The sequence below is a fragment of the Corythoichthys intestinalis genome, chromosome 8 (assembly GCF_030265065.1).
Source record: "Corythoichthys intestinalis isolate RoL2023-P3 chromosome 8, ASM3026506v1, whole genome shotgun sequence".
NCBI classification, from domain to species: Eukaryota; Metazoa; Chordata; class Actinopteri; order Syngnathiformes; family Syngnathidae; genus Corythoichthys; species Corythoichthys intestinalis.
In genome coordinates this window covers 9,376,053-9,394,965 of record NC_080402.1, presented here as the reverse complement: position 1 = coordinate 9,394,965, position 18,913 = coordinate 9,376,053, and the positions used below count along the sequence as shown (strand labels likewise).

The 18,913-nt window shown below is 39.4% G+C and overlaps 2 protein-coding genes across 5 annotated transcripts in view; one reads left to right on the top strand and one right to left on the bottom strand.

The window, feature by feature from the left end:
* The window catches only part of cbx6a (chromobox homolog 6a), a 67,449-nt gene extending 62,215 nt beyond the window's left edge, over window positions 1-5,234 (bottom strand). The window contains exons 1-4 of the mRNA XM_057843393.1: window positions 5,048-5,234; window positions 2,225-2,268; window positions 2,039-2,104; window positions 1,770-1,836 (exon numbers count right to left, since the gene is read on the bottom strand). Coding sequence (XP_057699376.1) covers window positions 1,770-1,836; window positions 2,039-2,104; window positions 2,225-2,268; window positions 5,048-5,116 — 246 coding nt within the window. The 5' untranslated portion in view covers window positions 5,117-5,234. The remainder of the gene's footprint in view (window positions 1-1,769; window positions 1,837-2,038; window positions 2,105-2,224; window positions 2,269-5,047) is intronic.
* Window positions 5,235-8,282: 3,048 nt separating this feature from the next.
* Window positions 8,283-18,913, top strand: part of pla2g6 (phospholipase A2, group VI (cytosolic, calcium-independent)) — a 46,381-nt gene continuing 35,750 nt past the window's right edge. For all 4 annotated transcript variants that reach the window (XR_009064207.1, XR_009064208.1, XM_057844163.1 and 1 more), the window contains exons 1-5: window positions 8,283-8,422; window positions 9,776-9,996; window positions 16,498-16,710; window positions 16,797-16,977; window positions 17,073-17,260. Coding sequence is in view for 2 of the 4 variants with exons in the window: in XM_057844163.1 (XP_057700146.1) it covers window positions 9,782-9,996; window positions 16,498-16,710; window positions 16,797-16,977; window positions 17,073-17,260 (797 nt within the window). In the remaining 2 variants the exon portion in view is untranslated. The remainder of the gene's footprint in view (window positions 8,423-9,775; window positions 9,997-16,497; window positions 16,711-16,796; window positions 16,978-17,072; window positions 17,261-18,913) is intronic.

Below are 18,913 nucleotides of genomic sequence, written 5' to 3'. Positions count from 1 at the left end.
CACGTGTACACGCACGCACAAATGTATGCATGGACGCACGCTAGAGCTGGGAATCTTTGGGCACCTCATGATTCGATTATGATTACGATTCAGAGGCTCCGATTCGATTCTAAAAAGATTATTGATGCACCCCCCTCTTTTTTTTTTTTTTTTTTTTTTTAAATAAATGTTTTGTACATTAGTTACAAAATTGTTCAAAAATCCTCTCAGGCTAAACCAAACTACTATTTCAGTATCAAGTTAGCATATAACAGTGAACAAATATACAAAAATAACAGTAAATAAAATACTCCAGTCCCCATTCTGTATCAGCAGCTTTAAACTACATTCAATTAATTTAATGTTGTGAATCAACTGTTACAGTTGTTAAAATGGCTCCCGTTATTCCATAATTTCCCTTCTGTCTACTTTTGTCAAAGTTTTAAAACTATTTCATCATTTAAAGTTAGATTCAAGACAAGATTCTGCCGATTTAGGAGTGTTTTAGAGAAAAAGTTAATTAGGTTCGCTACAACAGAGCCTTCTCGAGAAGTCTACTGCTTTAAGATGGCGGCTGTTTACTAACGCCGGAAAGTCTGTCATTTCGCATCTCGGTTCAATAATACATGTTCTAACACCGCCTTCGTCTGTCATTTTGCATCTAGTTCTACATATCTATGATATCTACTGTAGCTGTATGTTTGTAGCAACTAGCAACTGGGCGTTGTTTGTAGCGGCTGTCGGCCGCAGTCAGGTATGATTGTTTTTTTTTATCTAGCGGCATGAGTTGAACATGATATTTACTCTCGGTCCATTCCTCATTGCGTCCCAAAGACTGCGCTGACTGTGTTTTACTTCCGTTTTACCTGGTATAATTCAATAATCAGAATTTGGATGTTTGTGAATCGTTCTCGAATCGCGAATAATCTAAGAATCGGAAATTTCGCACGCCTCTAACGCACGCGGCGATAAAACGCAGCCGTGAAAATTACCGCCCTCATTTTTATTTACCGCGCGATAAATGGACGTATTGCATATCGCGACAGGCTTAGCAACTTGAATTAAAAATGTCTTTAGTTAGTTAGATGGACTTACAATCTGCCAGCTTGTTGTCTCCTGTCATCTTCCAAAATTACAGCAGGGTGACGGCACTTTAGGTGTTCATTCACGGCCGACGTGCAACCTGGTATGCAAGCTTGGCATTCGAGAGACAGGAGGACAAGAGGCCCTCCTTTGTTTCGTTGAAATAAGTCAATGCTTTGGCCACTCTGGTGCGCTTTTTGACTTTGTGCCACTTTCCCCGCTTGCATACTGAGCGTCAGCCATTCTCAACTTTCCACGCATATAATTTTTTAACCCTTCATGAATCGTCGACAGGATGTTGTGCTCGTCGACGCATGTGCGTCATCGATGACGTCGACTAGTCGGGATAGCTCTAGCATTAATGATTTAAAGAGGAAGGGTATGTAATTTGGGATACTCGCATACGATTGGCTAAAATAATACTGCATTGATAAAATATCTGCCTCCATGTCAGGTGGCCACTGTTAAGAAATACTGGATTTATTTACATTTTTTCCATTATTACACGCCTGAAAAAAGACATTTTGTTTTTTCAATTTATTCAACTAGAATTTCTACACTTGAATGGACATGATAAAGATGTTGTCTTTCCCTTTAACAATGTGTTATTGTTGGATTATATTGAGTGTGCCAAATATAAGTGAACAAAATAATCTTTTTTAAGGACCTAATTTGCGTAGCTGTGCGTATTTACTGTCATAGTTTACCTTCATCACTAGGTTTTTGGGTTTCGGCCCCCGCTTCTTTTGCCCGCTGCGTTCCCGCTCTCGTTCTCTGAGAGAAAAACAAAAGCAACACCATTCAGTAAGAACACCACAAAGATAAAATATGTGCAGTATTTCCTCAGTGACTCTTCCTCTTCAAGTAATTGCCAAGTTGCCGTTCATGGTTGCAGAAAATACAATACATAAAACACATTCCTACCAACTACCTGCAGAACAAATGAAATTATTTTAAAACTATGTCACATACTCACTTTTGTTCAAAGCCTAGTATCAGCCTGTCATCCAGAATATTCTCTTCCGGCTCCCAGGTGCTGTCCCTGAAGGAGCACAAAGAACACATTAAAGAGGACACATTTTAAAATTACACTCACAAATCTATATTAAGACATTTATAAAAAGGCTTTAAGGCGTACGAGAACATTTGTGGCAGCACTTACTTCATTGCCCATCCCTTCCATTTCACCAGATACTCAAGTCTCCCCTGGAAGAAAAACACACAAAAGATGCATTCCAAGTTGTAATCGCGCTGGAATCAATTAAAAAAATATAATATCGTCTACAAACACAATAATTTCACTCCATTATCAGGGGTAGACAATAAGGGAAATAAGGGAAAACCTTGTCAAGAGTTAAGAATCTACATTGGACAATGTGTCAAGAGTCAAGTTTCTGCACTGGACAAGGTGATGATGCTGGAACTTTGGTTTGGTGCTGTTCCAGTGAAATTTACAAAGATGACTGCCTGAGGAAAACATCAAAATTCCCTCAGTCCTTGATGATATGGGCTGCATGTCAGGCAAAGGCACTGGGGAGACGGCTGTGGTTACATCTTCAATAAATGCAAAAGTTTTCATTGAAATTTTAGACAGCTTTCTTATTCCTTCAATTGAAAATATGTTTGTCATTTTCCAAGATGACAATGCATCATGCCACTGAGCTAAAACTGTTAAAGCATTCCTTGGAGAAAGACTCATCCAGTCAATGTCATGGACTGCAAATAGCCAAGATCTCAACTCTATTGAAAACCTGTGGTGGAAATTGAAGAAAAAAAAAGGTCCACAGCATGGCTCCAACCTGCAAGGATGATCTGGCAACTGCAATCAAAGAGAGTTGGCACCAAATTGATGAAGAATACTCATCAAGTCCATGCCTCAGAGACTGCAAGCTGTCATAAAAGCCAGAGGTGGTGCTACTAAATACTAGAAATGTGTTTTGATATTTCTTTGTTTGCTTCTCATGATTCCATATTTTTTCTCAGAATGGAGTGATTCCATATATATTTCCCTGCACTTGCTCTATAAAAGTAATATTTACTGACCACCACAATGTTTTTTATTCATTTATTTGTGTTTCTGGATGCTAAAGAGTTGCCCTTTTGAACTAATTCATGTTTTATCCGATTACAAGATTAATCAATGGAATTTTCAGCAGAATACTCGACTACTAAAATATTCGATAGCTGTAGCCCGACTTATTAGACCCAATAATCACGAAAAAGAACAATTTACTTGAATAACATGAATAACATTCATTTTTTTTATCGGTAGATTTAATGAAAAGTGCAGCAGAACAGTGCAAAAACATGAATCTAGTGCAAATAATCCTATTCAAATTCCATAATCATTTGATAATCACTCCTGGATACATGAAAAAACCCAAATTGACTCCACTGACAACTTACATATAATGTCATGTTTTCGGGAATCAAACACACACAAAAAAATATTTTATCTTGAGAGCTCCAGGGGGAGGCGGGCCCGCGGGAGAACTCCGTGCCAGGGCGAGGTTTTACAGTCTTCCCCTTCCCACCCTCTGGAAGTCTCCCCCGGCTCAGTTGTCGTGGCAACAATTCAGAAGTCAAAGAGATGACTAAGGCAATTATGGCTAAATATTTTCAAGCTAGACCCACGTTATGACCATGTTATTTTCTCCGTATTCATGCGGCAGAATTATCACGTTCATACCGTAGGTTTCATACTCGTTACCTTTTTTTCTAACTTACTTGTCTGCATTTGTGGGCTTTGATTTGCACACCTTACAGTAAACCTTGTTTTTTGTCTCATCGCAGCCGAGCCAATTCCAGTGGTCTCGCTACTGGGGCTGAAAGTTTCTCTCCCTTATCTTTTCATAATGGATTTCGCTTTGCCTCAACTCCTCCTGGGACTTTCTCTTTCTTGAGTCGTCTTTTTTTCCTGGTGCTTGGCCGGGTGCTGGGAGTTTCAGAAACATGTCATCTTGTCGTATAACGTTAGGTAGGTACTGAGATACTGACGATCAATCAGCAGAAGTAGTGAGGTTGTGCGCGTTAATGCGGGAGCGAACGAGGTGGTTTTACGCCCCACGGAGAGAATCGACTGCAGTGTAACGTCGTCAAAACACGGAACCACTGGGAATTAATGTGAAATAAAATAGAAATAAGATTTTTAATCGACACATTATTTTTACTGGCCCCACCTGAACAGTGGTTGGAGCGTTCTGGTGCCCCTGACGGTTTAAAAAGTACGTCCGGGCCACCGGGCCATTTATATTGCTGACCCCTGAATATACCACTTCAAAAAAAAAAAAAAAAAAGCTACTACTTCCGCTTCACACTGTACTGAAAAAATAAATTAGCAACTGTTTCATGGATCCCATTGAAGCTTATTTGGGAACCACTGTTTTAAACAACACATGTGGTGACAAGCTCAGTGAAAGTTTTTAGGAGAGGCCATTCAGAGGTCACAGGGGGGCTTTTTAGGCGAGGTGGGGGCTATTGGTTCACTTCATGGAGCTGACACTTGACCTCAGCACACCCTATCTATTGTTTACAAGCTTTTGACAGATACTACTAAACTTATGGACGCTTATAAAGTTAACGGGGCACATAGAAAGCCTCAAAACAGTCAAGCTAAAGTGTAACTTGCACGACGAAAATCAAAAGCCGCGTTAAACAACATATATGTGAGCCGTGAACGCAACGTACATTGTGGCCGTGTAGCTTTAGCTACCGTTAGCTGGCGCATAAATCAGGCCCCGTTTAACACTCCTTCCGTCGGCCTCCCTCTTTCACGAGGAGACTCTTTTGTGTCACTTTTACTGCCAGGCAAAGGCCTCAAAAACAACAGCATTGCATACTATATTTGCTTCGCGGCCTGGATTAGCATGTAGCTTAGCAAGACGGAGGCCTCCGACGCCAGAGAGAAAGCCGAAAACGGATGACTTTCCCTCGAATAACATCTGTCAAAACACGCGGGAGAATTGCGGTGAAGGTGGAAGCTCACCTTTCGGACGCGGCGCTTCATTATGGCTTCCGCGGCGAAGACGCGGTCGCCCATCGCCGAGAGCTCCATCCTATCTATGCGCTTCCCGTCCGAATTGGGTTCCAGGCGACAGGTAGATTCGGCTCTGCTCGGTTCGACCGCGGCCGAACTGTCCGCGACACGCACGCGCTGCAACTGGGTTCTGCCTGCTGTGTGTCACGTGGTCGAGGCCTGCCCCCCTGGTCGTCATGGCAATGAGGAAGATACTCACCAACATAGATATCATGAATACTCGAAACTAGATGCTTACCTGCGACGTGAGCTAATCAGGCTCGCCTTTATCTCTGGTCGGCCATTTTGTATCAGTGACATTCTCTAATCATAACATCTAAGTCAGTGGTTCTTAACCTTAACGCAGTTCTTCTCAATTATTTTCTTTTATGCCCCCCCATGAAGACGTAAATGTTATGCGCCCCCCAACTTTCTGCCGCCACTGTAGTATCATTTGTATCTAAAATTCTTAAAAAGTACACCTCTAACATTGTGTCCTTTTTAACATTAAAGAAAAAAATAGTATAAACTTACAAAAGTGTAGAAAAACAACAACATATCCATACTGTAAAAATACACTCAAGATACATTTTTGAACCGTTTGATACTGAAAAATAAAAATTTAAAAAATAAATAATAATAAATTAAAATTGATTAACAACATTAACTCACGAGGACAATATCCCAAACAATTAGACCAAAAAACAAAAATTAATGGAAAAAAAACCGACAATGTCATTGGACAGAGGGACAGTTTTTGTTTTTGCTGCAGGCAGTATCAGCTTTCCTATGGTGTGGGGTTATTTTGCACTGAGCAACTTGGTATGCCACCTTATATGATGCTGACAGTGCTCGCTGGTTTACTGATGTAACACTGACAAAGCGAGGAGATTGTTGGCAATATTCGGCACGTTTTTGCTGAAAAAAATAATTCCTGCTGTCCGCTGCAAACATTTTTAGTAAGCAGACTGGCCTTTCCTCGTCTCCCACTGCACTAAAACTCAAAGCCAAAGGCCAAATGCATACGCTTCTTCATATTTCCTTGTCTTAGCTTTTCATATCTCCAGTGCTCTTTTGCTGTGTTCTCTTGTTTGGTTAAAAAATATTGCGCACACACTAAAAATGAGAGCGGCACTGCCACCCACTGAGTGGATGTGCAATCACACTTTATTCTAGTACGGTAAAAAAGTATGTTCCCCAAGACCACCCCCAGCATCGGTCTGCGCCCCCCTGGGGGGGCCCGCCCCACTATTTGAGAAGTGCTGCCTTAACCTCACGAGTTTCACTTGTGCATTCACCGAACCATTCGGAATTTAATAATGAAGCCTTTTTTTTCTTGTCAAATTCAAAACGAATATAGCTAAGCTAGCAAGCAAATTCACATTGAAGTGTATTCATTCATTCATTCATTCATTTTCCATGCCGCTTTTTCCTCACGAGGGTCGCGGAGGTGCTGGAGCCTATCCCAGCTAACAAATTTACTAAAAATAAATTTGGTATATTTCAGTTAATTTTCACGTTGGAAAATTAAGTTTCATATCTACATTCTTTTATTTATTTATTTATTAATGTCACTTTTAACCTGTCCTGTTCATCTGCTTCGATATGGAGAATAGGAATCTGAATATCCTTATGGTCTGAACAGCTTTAATGTATCAAATGGGAGTTTGGTATACTCCCACTGTGTTTGTTAATCATGTCTACATTCTCATTTTAATGAGTACAGCCAGCATCATATACTATTTTTATGGTGTAAAATGTGTCGCAAATGTATTATTATTGTTTTTTTTTTTTTTTTTTTTTTTTTTTAATAATCTGCGCAGTGCATGCGACCTATAGGTCTGTTAGACTTCCTCATACCAATTGTGAGTCAACCTTCCACTGAGCAAACCAGTTTCTTCTCCCATTATAGAGCTGGGAATTGAAAGAAATGGAATAAAGCCTGTAAATTGGAGGCAACACAGTCCAAATCCTAGCCTAAAACAATACTTGGCCTTTAGTCAGAGTATGAAAATAGGGCCCTGTGTGTCTTAACATTCACCGAACCCCTTAGACTTACTCATCGAACCCCTGGGGTTCAATCGAATCCAAGTTAAGAACCCCTGATATAAGTCAACGGAGCATGTACTTTGAAATAGCTATTAATTGCTAAATTATCAGCCACTTTTCAAATAGGTTGTTTGTCGATGAACATCAGAAATGCAGTAAATTAATCACATACTTTAAAAATTATACTGTTCATAGCATTTAACATCCTGCCTAAATCGTTCATAGCCATGCTAATATCGTTTGTTATGAACCATACTGTTTGACAATCTGGAAATATTTCGAGTATTTTGGTGACAAAAGTCAGTCACCCTAAATTCACAGCAAAAGAGCCCACCAGAGAACAGAGTAGTCCACTGCTTTAAGATGGCCACTCGTTACTCACGCCGCCAAATCCAACTTTCAGTAGAGCGCGGTTTTTTTTTTTGCTGACGTCATTACGACCTGAAACGTCAACGAAAACGAAACAATTTCTCATTTATTCTTTTAATGACTGAACTCAAAACAGTTCTTGTCTGATCTGGTTTTTTATTGCTTTCATAATTCTAAAACTCCCTTTAATTTAAAATTGAAATAATAATTCTATACTATTCTATGTGAATAATTCATAATTGTTTATGAATTGACAAATACATTTTCCAAGCCGCCTTAAATGTTGGCATTTTCCAGTTAGAATTGGATTCTACTCTCAGATCAGTAAAACTAATTAACTAGTGGCTGCCATTGACGGCAACAGATGTCCAATTCGTTCGGTGACAGTGTACAGTGCATGAATGTAATTCCAAACTTTAATAGATTAGGGGGGATTTGCAACAAAACTGCACATATCTGTTTGGAAATAAAAGAACACAGATGTTTATAATAATAGAATACATCACTAATCCAGCCTCCTTCAAAAGAAATAATCAAAATCGATGTAAATTTACTATTGATAGCCATAATTATATGCGGTACTTTTTATGCGAAGTGATCTTTACCACACTTTTTGATGTTCTAATTACCTAAAAAATAACAAAAAAAATATAAATCATATGAGATAGAAAGACATCGTGCCGCAGCAAGATGATAAAATAATACTTTAATATTTAATATTATTTTAATGATAAATTTGCCGATTTGTCCGTCCTCCGCTCCAAACATGAACGTAATCCAATTTTAGAGATCTTTAATCCCGCCTATTTTTTTGCCAAACTGAGCTGTGATTGGTTTTCTAGACGTCACTCATCAAGCTCGGTTGCAGTGTGCTGAATCTTTGGCGTCGCTGTCATAAGTCAGACATCACAAACGAGAGAGCTTGCCGTAAGTAGAATCGAACCAACTGCTTCTACGACACTTAATGCAATTATTTTTGCTTGTCGATGAAGAAATTTCATGAAGTCATGTTTTAAGCAGTGGCGGTGGGCTTTTAAACGCCTTTAAACGACAGTGACAGTTCGCGCCGCCTCTCGGGTCTGACGCTGTGTTGTCATGTGAAAATGGAACTGCATGAGCAAAAATTTACGAGCGGAATGAATGGAGCCCGAATCATTCATCCAAATTTACATTTCATCTTTTTCATAGAAAACATGAAACTGAGACCAATGACAGCCAAGCTAACACCGTTGCGTGTATCGTTACTTCACAAGAAACAGTTCTGTAAACTGGTAGACTTAAAAGCAACATTTGTTCTTATTCTGAAATGGTCTGACCTCACTTTGTATAAATAAATAATTTTTTCTCGCGAACAGCAGTTTCATAAACAGGGTAACACAAACAAATTTATATTACTCAGCAGTTACGTCCATTATACACGAAAATCCAGTGGGATAAATTCAAGGAAACTCGTTATGATGTGTTCAAGATGAGCAGGAATTTGGAAACTTGACAAAATAAATGCCACAATCTTGTGGCAACAAACAGGCGTTCACCTTTTTGTGTGGTTTAATTGCCATTTAATTAGCCAATATCAAAGACTAACAACTAATTTAATGCAACCATTTTTACAGGTTTATTTAAATAGTACAGAGGCCATACTTTGCCCTCTCCTTGTTTTAACTGTTAGCTACACATGTGCCCAAGTAGCTCAGTGAAAGTTTGAGTAAAGGCCATTCAGAGGTCACGGGAAGCTGCTTGTTCACTGCATGGACCTGACATCTGACCTAAGCACCCCCAAACCATTGTTTACAGACTTTGACTGATGATTACTGACCTCAAGGGCACCATCAAAGTTAAAGGAGCTACTGGAAATCCTTAAAATACACAAGGGTCAACAGTTGAGAATGGAAAAGTCAAGGCAAATATATCTTTCACAAGTCATTTTCAACTACTGACTATTCTTCGGTAGCTACGCACATGATGTCGGTAAAGTTTTAACCATGTAGCTTAGCGACAAGTGAGATCTGAGGGTGAAATTTCACACCTCTGTCCAGTGATACCCCATCTTAAGACAGAATATTGCTTTGTTAGTGCTATTCACGCTTTTTCAAGCAGCTTAATTACTACAACAGACGTTATATGAATTGAGTCCATAATTTTTTCCCCACTTGTAGTCTAAGGAAATTATTTAAAAAAAAAACCCACACTATAATGGATTATAACACATTTGTTTTTACGCATTAATACCACATATTACAACACAGGCCACTCTCATGCTAAAATTTTGCTTCCTCCCAGGGCACGATGCAGTTCCTGGGCCGTCTTTTGGACACTGTGTCCTCTGTATCCACACTGTTCACCAACCCTTACCGAGTGAGGGATGTGCAGCTGTCCGACTACGGCGGGGGAGGGAAAATCAAGCTGAGACAGGAAGGACGTCTGGTTCTCTATAAGAATGCACAGTACCAGTCATGGGATTGTGTTCTTATGTGCCCTGACACACCTGCAGCAGCTCTGAGGTCAGTGGGGCACAAAATTTGTCTTTCGGAATAACATATTTAACATCCATGCATATGGGGTGATTATTTCTAAAACATCAAGAAGATAGACACTTTGTGGCATTTAATGAGGAAAGAGAAATTGCCACATCCGAATGAAGAGCACTCCCCACGATACAGTTTTCTACATATTAACAATGGCATCATAAAACAGTCATTCCAAGCTGCATTGCTAATGGCGTACCGCAAGCAACATGTCACTTCCGCTCATTAATATTCATGACTTTAGTTACTGTTGCTAAGTAGGGACAAGCCACAGTTTGTCCCTAATAGGAAATGAATGGCAATCGTGTACGAAGGAGATATTTACAGAGCTAAACCTAACAATTTTCTCCAAAAATGATGTGCCTGGTGCCAAATTTACTGGAAAAGATGTGGAAGAATATAAAAATGTTCAGTTAAAGAGATGGCTTTAGTGTCGAAGGCTGAAAAAGACGAAAAAAATGAGTTGACCTAAGCATAGCGTTAGCTTTTTTATTGACGCAACTGACAATGACATTTCTCCTGTTTCAACAAGCTAACCTTTACCGTCAGCCCTGTCTTTCTTATATATCCTCTGGTTGTCCAACGTCTCATACCTTTCTTGGGGGTAATTTAGTTAGCTTTGTGTAGCGATCGCAAATGCTACTCGGTGACAGCCAATGAACACTTTTAATTTTTTTCATTGATAACACATCTTAATTCTATAATTTATTTACACTTCCCCCTTACTAAAGTTTTTTATACAGTGGGGAGAACAAGTATTTGATACACTGCCAATGGGCCCATTGGCAGTGTATCAAATACTTGTTCTCCCCACTGTATATATAAAACAGAAACGGTAACAGTGGCAGTCAGATACCATTGTAATTCTTTTTAGGTCATTCATTGTCAGACAGAAGCAGTACGGCACAACGTTACGCTAAAAAAATAAGTTAAAAATATAAAAATGGCTTACCTCTTTGTCCTCTGAAAGACTATGTCAACCCAACATAATGTTTACTGCATACAAAACGTGAATGGATTCACCGAGCTGCTGTTAAAGTCCCCGCAAGTTGATTCGGTCTTCACATTTTTATCTCCCGAGTTTTTGGTTTCCGGAAACGTATGAAGAAAACATCCTTCATGTTTCGTAATGTCTAGAGTCGTTTCTACAAGTTCCAAAAAAGCGATGCGTGATCGCCATGTTAGTTTTTGAAAGATTACCGGAGAAAAGTAGCACAAATTACGCAGTGTCTATTCGAGGGCGGGTCTATAATGTCCCACTTCGGCTTTATTTCCGCTTTACGATGCGACATCACGGTCTACAAATAGCCTGCGTGCGGTACGCCATTGCAAGACAATTTATGTATGACATAGTGTGGTAAGCAGCTGCTAGCATGCTAGCACCAACAACTCCTGAGTCTTACATGGTAAGCAGCTAGGGTTGCCAACTCTCTGAAAAAAAATAACGGACACCTCCTTCGGAGAGTCTGCTGGCCCGATAACCGTCATCCTTTAGTTATTTTTTTTAAATATGAGAAGTGATTTTTATTAATAATTATAATATTATAATTATTTTACTTAAACGTGAATTGATTAGGTACATATTTGAGTGATATAAGCACATGGAAAAACAATAACTATCAGCAATCTATTTGAATTGGTACAAAAAAATACTACAATAAAATTAACATCTGTCCTGCTCAATTTAAAATTGTATTATTTAACCCTTAAAATTCTGAGCATTTTTTTTTTTGTGTGCGGGTTTTTGGCTGGCCATTTTTTTCATTAATTTTTTTTTTTAAGTGCAAACATAAACTCTGTGATATTTATATTAACAGCTTAGGTGTGTTCAAACAAAGTCCCTTCAGCAAAAATATTTTTGCAAATGATCAGTCCAAATTAGGGCTGTCAAAATTATCGCGTTAACGGGCGGTAATTATTTTTTAAAATTAATTACGTTAAAATATTTGACGCAATTAACGCACATGTCCCGCTCAAACAGACTAAAATGACAGTACAGTGTAATGTCCGCTTGTTACTTGTTTTTGGTGTTTGGCGCCCTCTGCTGGCGTTTGGGTCCAAGTGATTTTATGGGTTTGTACCATGAGTGAGCATGGTGTAATTATTGACATCAACAATGGCGAGCTACTAGTTTATTCTTTGATTGAAAATTTTACAAACTCTATTAAAACGAAAAAATTAAGAGGGGTTTAAATATAACATTTTTATAACTTGTACTAACATTTATGTATCTTGTAAGAACTACAAGTCTTTCTATCCTGGAACGCTTTAACAGAATGTTAATAATGTTAATGCCATCTTGTTGACTTATTGTTATAATAAACAAATACAGTACTTATGTACAGTATGTTGAATGTATACTGTATATCTGTCTTGTGTCTTATCTTTCCATTCCTACAATTTACAGAAAAATATGGCATATTTTATAGATGGTTTGAATTGCGATTAATTACGATTAATTAATTTTTAAGCTTTAATTAACTCGATTAAAAATTTTAATCGTTTGACAGCCCTAGTCCAAATATAATGTGGAAATACAAATGAAATTGACAGAATACAAAAATACAGTGCAATAAGTGAACATAAAGTATACAGAGAAGAACAAGAAAGCAAGTTATCATTTTGAACATGCTTTTTACTCAAGCTTCACTCAAACCTCTTATTTACCACACTCATATGTTTGCGTCCGTTATCAACATGTCACGCGACAGGACATTGACCAATGAGATGAGTAGGATTTCGTATTGTTATTGTTCCCCTCAGCTCATTGGTCAAAAAGCTGAAGAGGCTGGGAAATGTGTTAAAGCACCATACCAGTATTCGTTCGTTCTACAAATACTGTAAGACACTATGAATTTTTGAGTTTTATGATAATACGGGAGAAAGCGGGTCCCTTGAAAGCTCAATACAGGACTCTTACTTTTGTTTCTGAATAGGGACAGTTGGCAACTCTTTAAGCGGCCATTTTTCCAGCATTCTAGCACTACCAACTGCTTCCAAGTCCTAACATGGTAAGCAGCAGAGGTGGGTAGAGTAGCCATAAAATTTACTCAAGTAAGAGCAGCGTCAGTTCAAATTAATATTACTCCAGTAAAAGTAAAAGTAGTCATCCCAAAAATGTACTCAATTACAAGTAAAAAAGTATTTGGTGAAAAGAATACTCAAGTAATGAGTAACATTGTGAGTAAATGCTTACATTTTGGTATGATTTTTTTCAAATGATGTTTTTTCTCAGCACAAACTTATCTATATGAACTGTTGTTATAATGATACCATACAATAACCCATTACATAACCACATTAAGCTAAAGGGGGGGAAAAAATCATTGAATTCCAGCGAGAGAAAAAAAATTACAGAAATAAAGCATTATTCATCCAAAGAGCATGAGTGCCCTCTAGTGGAGAAAATAGTTACTAGTTTGAATAGTGAATAGTTCCTTCATAGTTACTATTATGAAACTAAAAGGATCGGATCTCCGGTTTACCGTGGTCAGTCGATGCCAAATAAAAAACGGGAGAGAGGTTTAAATCTGAGCTTTCGAATCATATTAAGGACAGCGCCCTATGTCAAATACTTCATTTTTTACGGTGCTTTAGAGACACCATGTGATTGAACAGGCTGGCGTGATCATAGAACGACAAGCTAGCGTCTGATTAGTGTATTAGAGCATGTGGTTATTGTTGCGACGTCTCATTGGTGAAATTGGTAGAGCTACTCTTGGCATCGCGGGCAAAAAAAAAATATCACAATAAATGTAATATGTAGAATAAAGAGGAAAAATGTAACGATTCTTGTGTAGCCCAAAGTAGCGGGATAACTAGCATTTTTTCTTCACAAACCAACTCAAGTAAAAGTAAAAAGTACGGCTTAGTAAAATTCCATACAATACATTTTTCTCAAAAAGTTTCTCAAATAAATGTAACAGAGTACATGTGTGACTACCCACCTCTAGTAAGAGGCTTGTTCAAGTTCAAATATCAATTCTTAGGTAGACATTTATAATATCACCCAAAAAGGAGAGAAGGCACTCAATTTAGTTGAAAAGCTTGCAAAGAGAAAGAGGGGGAACCTATCCAGCTTCCGCAATTGTTCTAACTAGCCCCTCCTTAACCTCGGTTTTTATTTGGGATGGCCCTAGCAACAGACAGGTGTCTGGCCCTAAAAGGGAAAAAGAGGGAGCAAGCTGGCACACCTCTTGTCTTTGTTTGGCTATGTGTGTGCATGTAAATGGAATTATATACATATGTGTCAGCACTTTTCAGCAAAGCAAAGCGGCCTCTTCTGACCTTGACCAGGCAAGACAAAACATTCTTTCTTTGTGAACAATAATAATAAGCAAAGCATTTCTTAATGGCGGGCAGCAATTGATGAAAGCAAATATATAATAACAACTTAATATCTTTCTCATCAAATACATTTCATGAAGCAATAGCATTTGGTAAGTAATGAAATGCAACAATATGATTCCTTAAATGTATTGAAGTTGACCTGTGGAACCTAGGCCGGTTTAAACCGGTCAAAATGACAAGGCAGTATTATCAAGAGCTAAACATGTCTATAGTTATCGAACCGCTAATATTCTAACACAAACAACAGTTTTTTGTTTTTTAAATTAAACTCAACAATTCCCACTTGTTAACTGTCACTTTGTCAATGGAGCGTAACTCATTTCTTGACAGGATGTTGACGTAAAATAATGCTCAGTGTTTAACATTGCCTACCTTTAACTTGCAGCTTGCACTTGCGAACACACTGGGTTGTGTTGTATTCAGGTGAAACTTTAAAAGGGAGGACAAATAAATGTCCTGCTTGGGCTGTCCCGGACGCTGGATGAAACATTTAAGTGAAGGACTTCCTTCATTCATCCATCAATTGAGAGATTTCATTCCAAACTGCAAACACTACTTACTCATAACTTTTCGCTCACTTTCTTGTAAATCTCACTATACTACACCGTCAAAAATACGTTTTTGATGTGTTGTTAATATACCCACAAATACAGCTGAGAACATACAGTGGGGCAAATATGTATTTAGTCAACCACTAATTGTGGAAGTTCTCCCACTTGAAAATATTAGAGAGGCCTGTAATTGTCAACATGGGTAAACCTCAACCATGAGAGACAGAATGTGGGAAAAAAAACAGAAAATCACATTGTTTGATTTTTAAAGAATTTATTTGCAAATCATGGTGGAAAATAAGTATTTGGTCAATACCAATACTTAGTTATGTACCCTTTGTTGGCAATAACGGAGGCCAAATGTTTTCTGTAGCTCTTCACAAGCTTTTCAAACACTATTCCTGGTATTTTGACCCATTCCTCCATGCAGATCTCCTCTAGCACAGTGATGTTTTGGGGCTGTCGTTGGGCAACACGGAATTTCAACTCCCTCCTCACCCCGTCGCGTCAAAATGGTAACAAGAACGGGGAGCAAAAATCCCAGAACCACACGGGGGGACCTAGTGAATGGACCTACTGATAGCTGGGACCACAGTAACAAAGGCTACTATCAGTAACACAATGCGCCGCCAGGGACTCAAATCCTGCACTACCAGACGTGTCCCCCTGCTGAAGCCAGTACACGTCCAGGCCCGTCTGCAGTTCGCTAGAGAGCATTTGGATGATCCAGAAGAGGACTGAATGTGTTATGGTCAGATGAAACCAAAATAGAACTTTTTGGTAGAAACACAGGTTCTCTTGTTTGGAGGAAAAAGAATACTGAATTGCACCATACCCACTGTGAAGCATGGGGGTGGAAACATCATGCTTTGTGGCTATTTTTCTGCAAAGGGACCAGGACGACTGATCCGTGTAAAGGAAAGAATGAATGGGGCCATGTATTGAGAGAATTTGAATAAAAATCTCCTTCCATCAGCAAGGGCATTGAAGATGAGACGTGGCTGGGTCTTTCAGCATGACAATGATCCCAAACACACAGCCAGGGCAACAAAGGAGTGGCTTCGTAAGAAGCATTTCAAGGTCCTGGAGTGGCCAAGCCAGTCTGCAGGTCTCAACCCCATAGAAAATCTGCGGAGCGAGTTGAAAGTCCGTGTTGCCCAACGACAGCCCCAAAACATCACTGCTCTAGAGGAGATCTGCATGGACGAATGGGCCAAAATACCAGCAACAGTGTGTGAAAAGCTTGTTAAGAGTTACAGAAAACGTTTGACCTCCGTTATTGCCAACAAAGGGTACATAACAAAGTATTGAGATGAACTTTTGGTATTGACCAAATACTTATTTTCCACCTTGATTTGCAAATGAATTATTTAAAAATCAAACAATGTGATTTTGAAGGTTTTTTTTCCCCACATTCTGTCTCTCATGGTTGAGGTTTAACCATGTTGACAATTACAGGCCTCTCTAATATTTTCAAGTGGGAGAACTTGCACAATTAGTGGTTGACTAAATACTTATTTGACCCACTGCAATTGACTGCTTATCAGTTTATGAATGTGCATTATTGTGTCCTAAGGCTTTTCCAGGTGGCGTCAGAAGAGGACGCCATGAACTGGTTCCCGCAGTATGCACTTAAGCTCCCACCTTTCTACGACACTCTCCCACCGATGAAAGCCGAGACAGCCCAGATAATCGTGGACTGCCTGCGCAACCACCCGGATTGGAGCACCGCTCACATCGCCGTGGACACGGGGCTCAGGGAGTGTCTGAAGCACAACCAAGTACAAAGGTGGTCACCATGACTTTTTAGAGTGTTTATAGGCAGGATCCTCCAACAAAAACGGAGGTTTAATATTACAGGTTTTACGTTTGTAGTGAGATCAACAAAAGGGATGTGCTCGGTCAGACGCCGATGCATCTGGCATGCGAACGAAGTGACGCGGCTTGCGTGAAAGAGCTGCTGGAGGAGAGCCAGGCTCGCACGGACATCCGAGACAACCAGGGAGAGACGCCCATGCACATTGCCGCCAAGCACGACTCCCCCGCCGTCATTCAGGTGAGTAGGACGTGACCCTGAACAATCAATAAAATACTTCTCCTTAGTTGTAGTTTTGCTCCATATTTCTTTGTCATTGTTGTGTCATCACGCAGATCTTGTGCTCACGCTTGTGCTCGGGCGTGAACGAGCTGAACAACATCGGGGAGACGCCACTTCACGTGTCCTGCCGTCTGGGACGAGTGGAGGCTGTCAAAGCGCTCTTGGGTGGCGGGGCTAAATGCAACGTCCCAGGTGGTGTTGGCTACCCGATCCACTCTGCTATGAAGTACAGTGAAAAGAGGTGAGTGTTGCATTCAGTGGAAATGGTACAATCTCTGTAGCTAAGATTAGAGATGTCCCTTTGCCGATCACATGATTGGAAATTGGGCCCGATTACGTCATTTTCAGAGGATTGGAATCAGGTAAAAATATCAAGTTTTTAAAATGTATTTATTTTCAACACACACACATTGGCTGCCATTGACAGCGATAGACGTCCAATCCATTTGGACTGGGAGTGCTGACAGCCCCGCTGTCAGTCTGGATTGGACATTTATTGCCGTCAATCAGTGCTAGCCTTCACAAGTGGAATGGATTTGATCTCTGTAACTGTCAAGTGCAGTGAAAAAACTGCAAGCAACAAAAATATGAACAAAAAATGCGTATACAGTATGTTTTACACTACTAGTATATACTGTATATTTACACTAGTGAAACAAATCCTGCAGAACAAAAAAAGGATTTGTGATCCACCTCCTCGTTAATAACCCTTTTATATGGCTACAACGACAGATGAATGTGATATTTTCCCCTCAAAGCAAACCTAGGTAATTTTTTCAACCTTTATAAAATACTTTCAAAACATTTGTGATGATATGTCAACTGACAACTAGCTGAATGACAACTCTTTTATATCTTGAGGGGGTCTGTATCACTTTCACGGGCACTAATTAACTTTGAGGAGGGTGGCAGGAACCCTGCTACAGAAAAAAAACTACTAATTATAAAGGCGGAAGTCAATACAAATGCTTTTGTGAGAATTCTGCAAAGATGGCAGAGCAACAAAAGAGCCAAAAAGTTTTGTCTGAGGAGGAAAAAAAAAAACAGCTTTGACTCACTTACGTGACGCCAACCCACCGTCAACCGAACTCGTCAGCATTGACGAGGTTGGGGGTGGGATAGCCACACGGTTGTGTTACCTTATTACTAGAGATGTCCCGATCGATCGGCATCCCGAACGATCGGGTCCGATCTCGTCATTTTCAAAGTATTGGAATCGGCAAAAAAATATCGGCCATGCCTTTTTTTAATGTATCTATTTTTTAATTAAATCGTTTTCTAATTGTATTTAACACTACAGACATAATATGTTACATTTATCCAGAGTCTTTAGTTTAGGCTTAAGGTAGGGTTATAAAATTTATCCCAATAACGGCGGTAATTAATTTAAAAAAAAAAAGTATCACGTTAAAATATTTGATGCAATTAAATATTAATTGCAATTAAATTATTAATGCATGCACTGCACGACCCACTCACGCATTGATGCGCTCCATCTGTAATGCCGCCGTTGTGCTAATACAGAGAGCTAAACAGCAGCGTAAAATGAATAGAGTGAATTTTGGCATCCTTTGGAGACTTATTTTATTTGGCTAAAACCTTACAATCCTTCTCCGTACAATTAGAAATATCATGGGAAGCACTGTGGGGAAGTAAGGTAGCAATTGATCTGTTTCTTAACACCTTGAATTATATCCCATCGCAGAGAAGATCTATGAATTGGTAGCACTACGCACAGTCGTGGTTTCACTTGTCATGGCTCCACTTCCCATCATGCATTGGACATGGCCTTCAGTATCATTTACTGAACGCTCAACAAATACACTCGATGGCAATATTTAGTCACAATGTACAAAGTCAAAGTCTTTCTATCTGTGGATCCCTCTCACAGAAA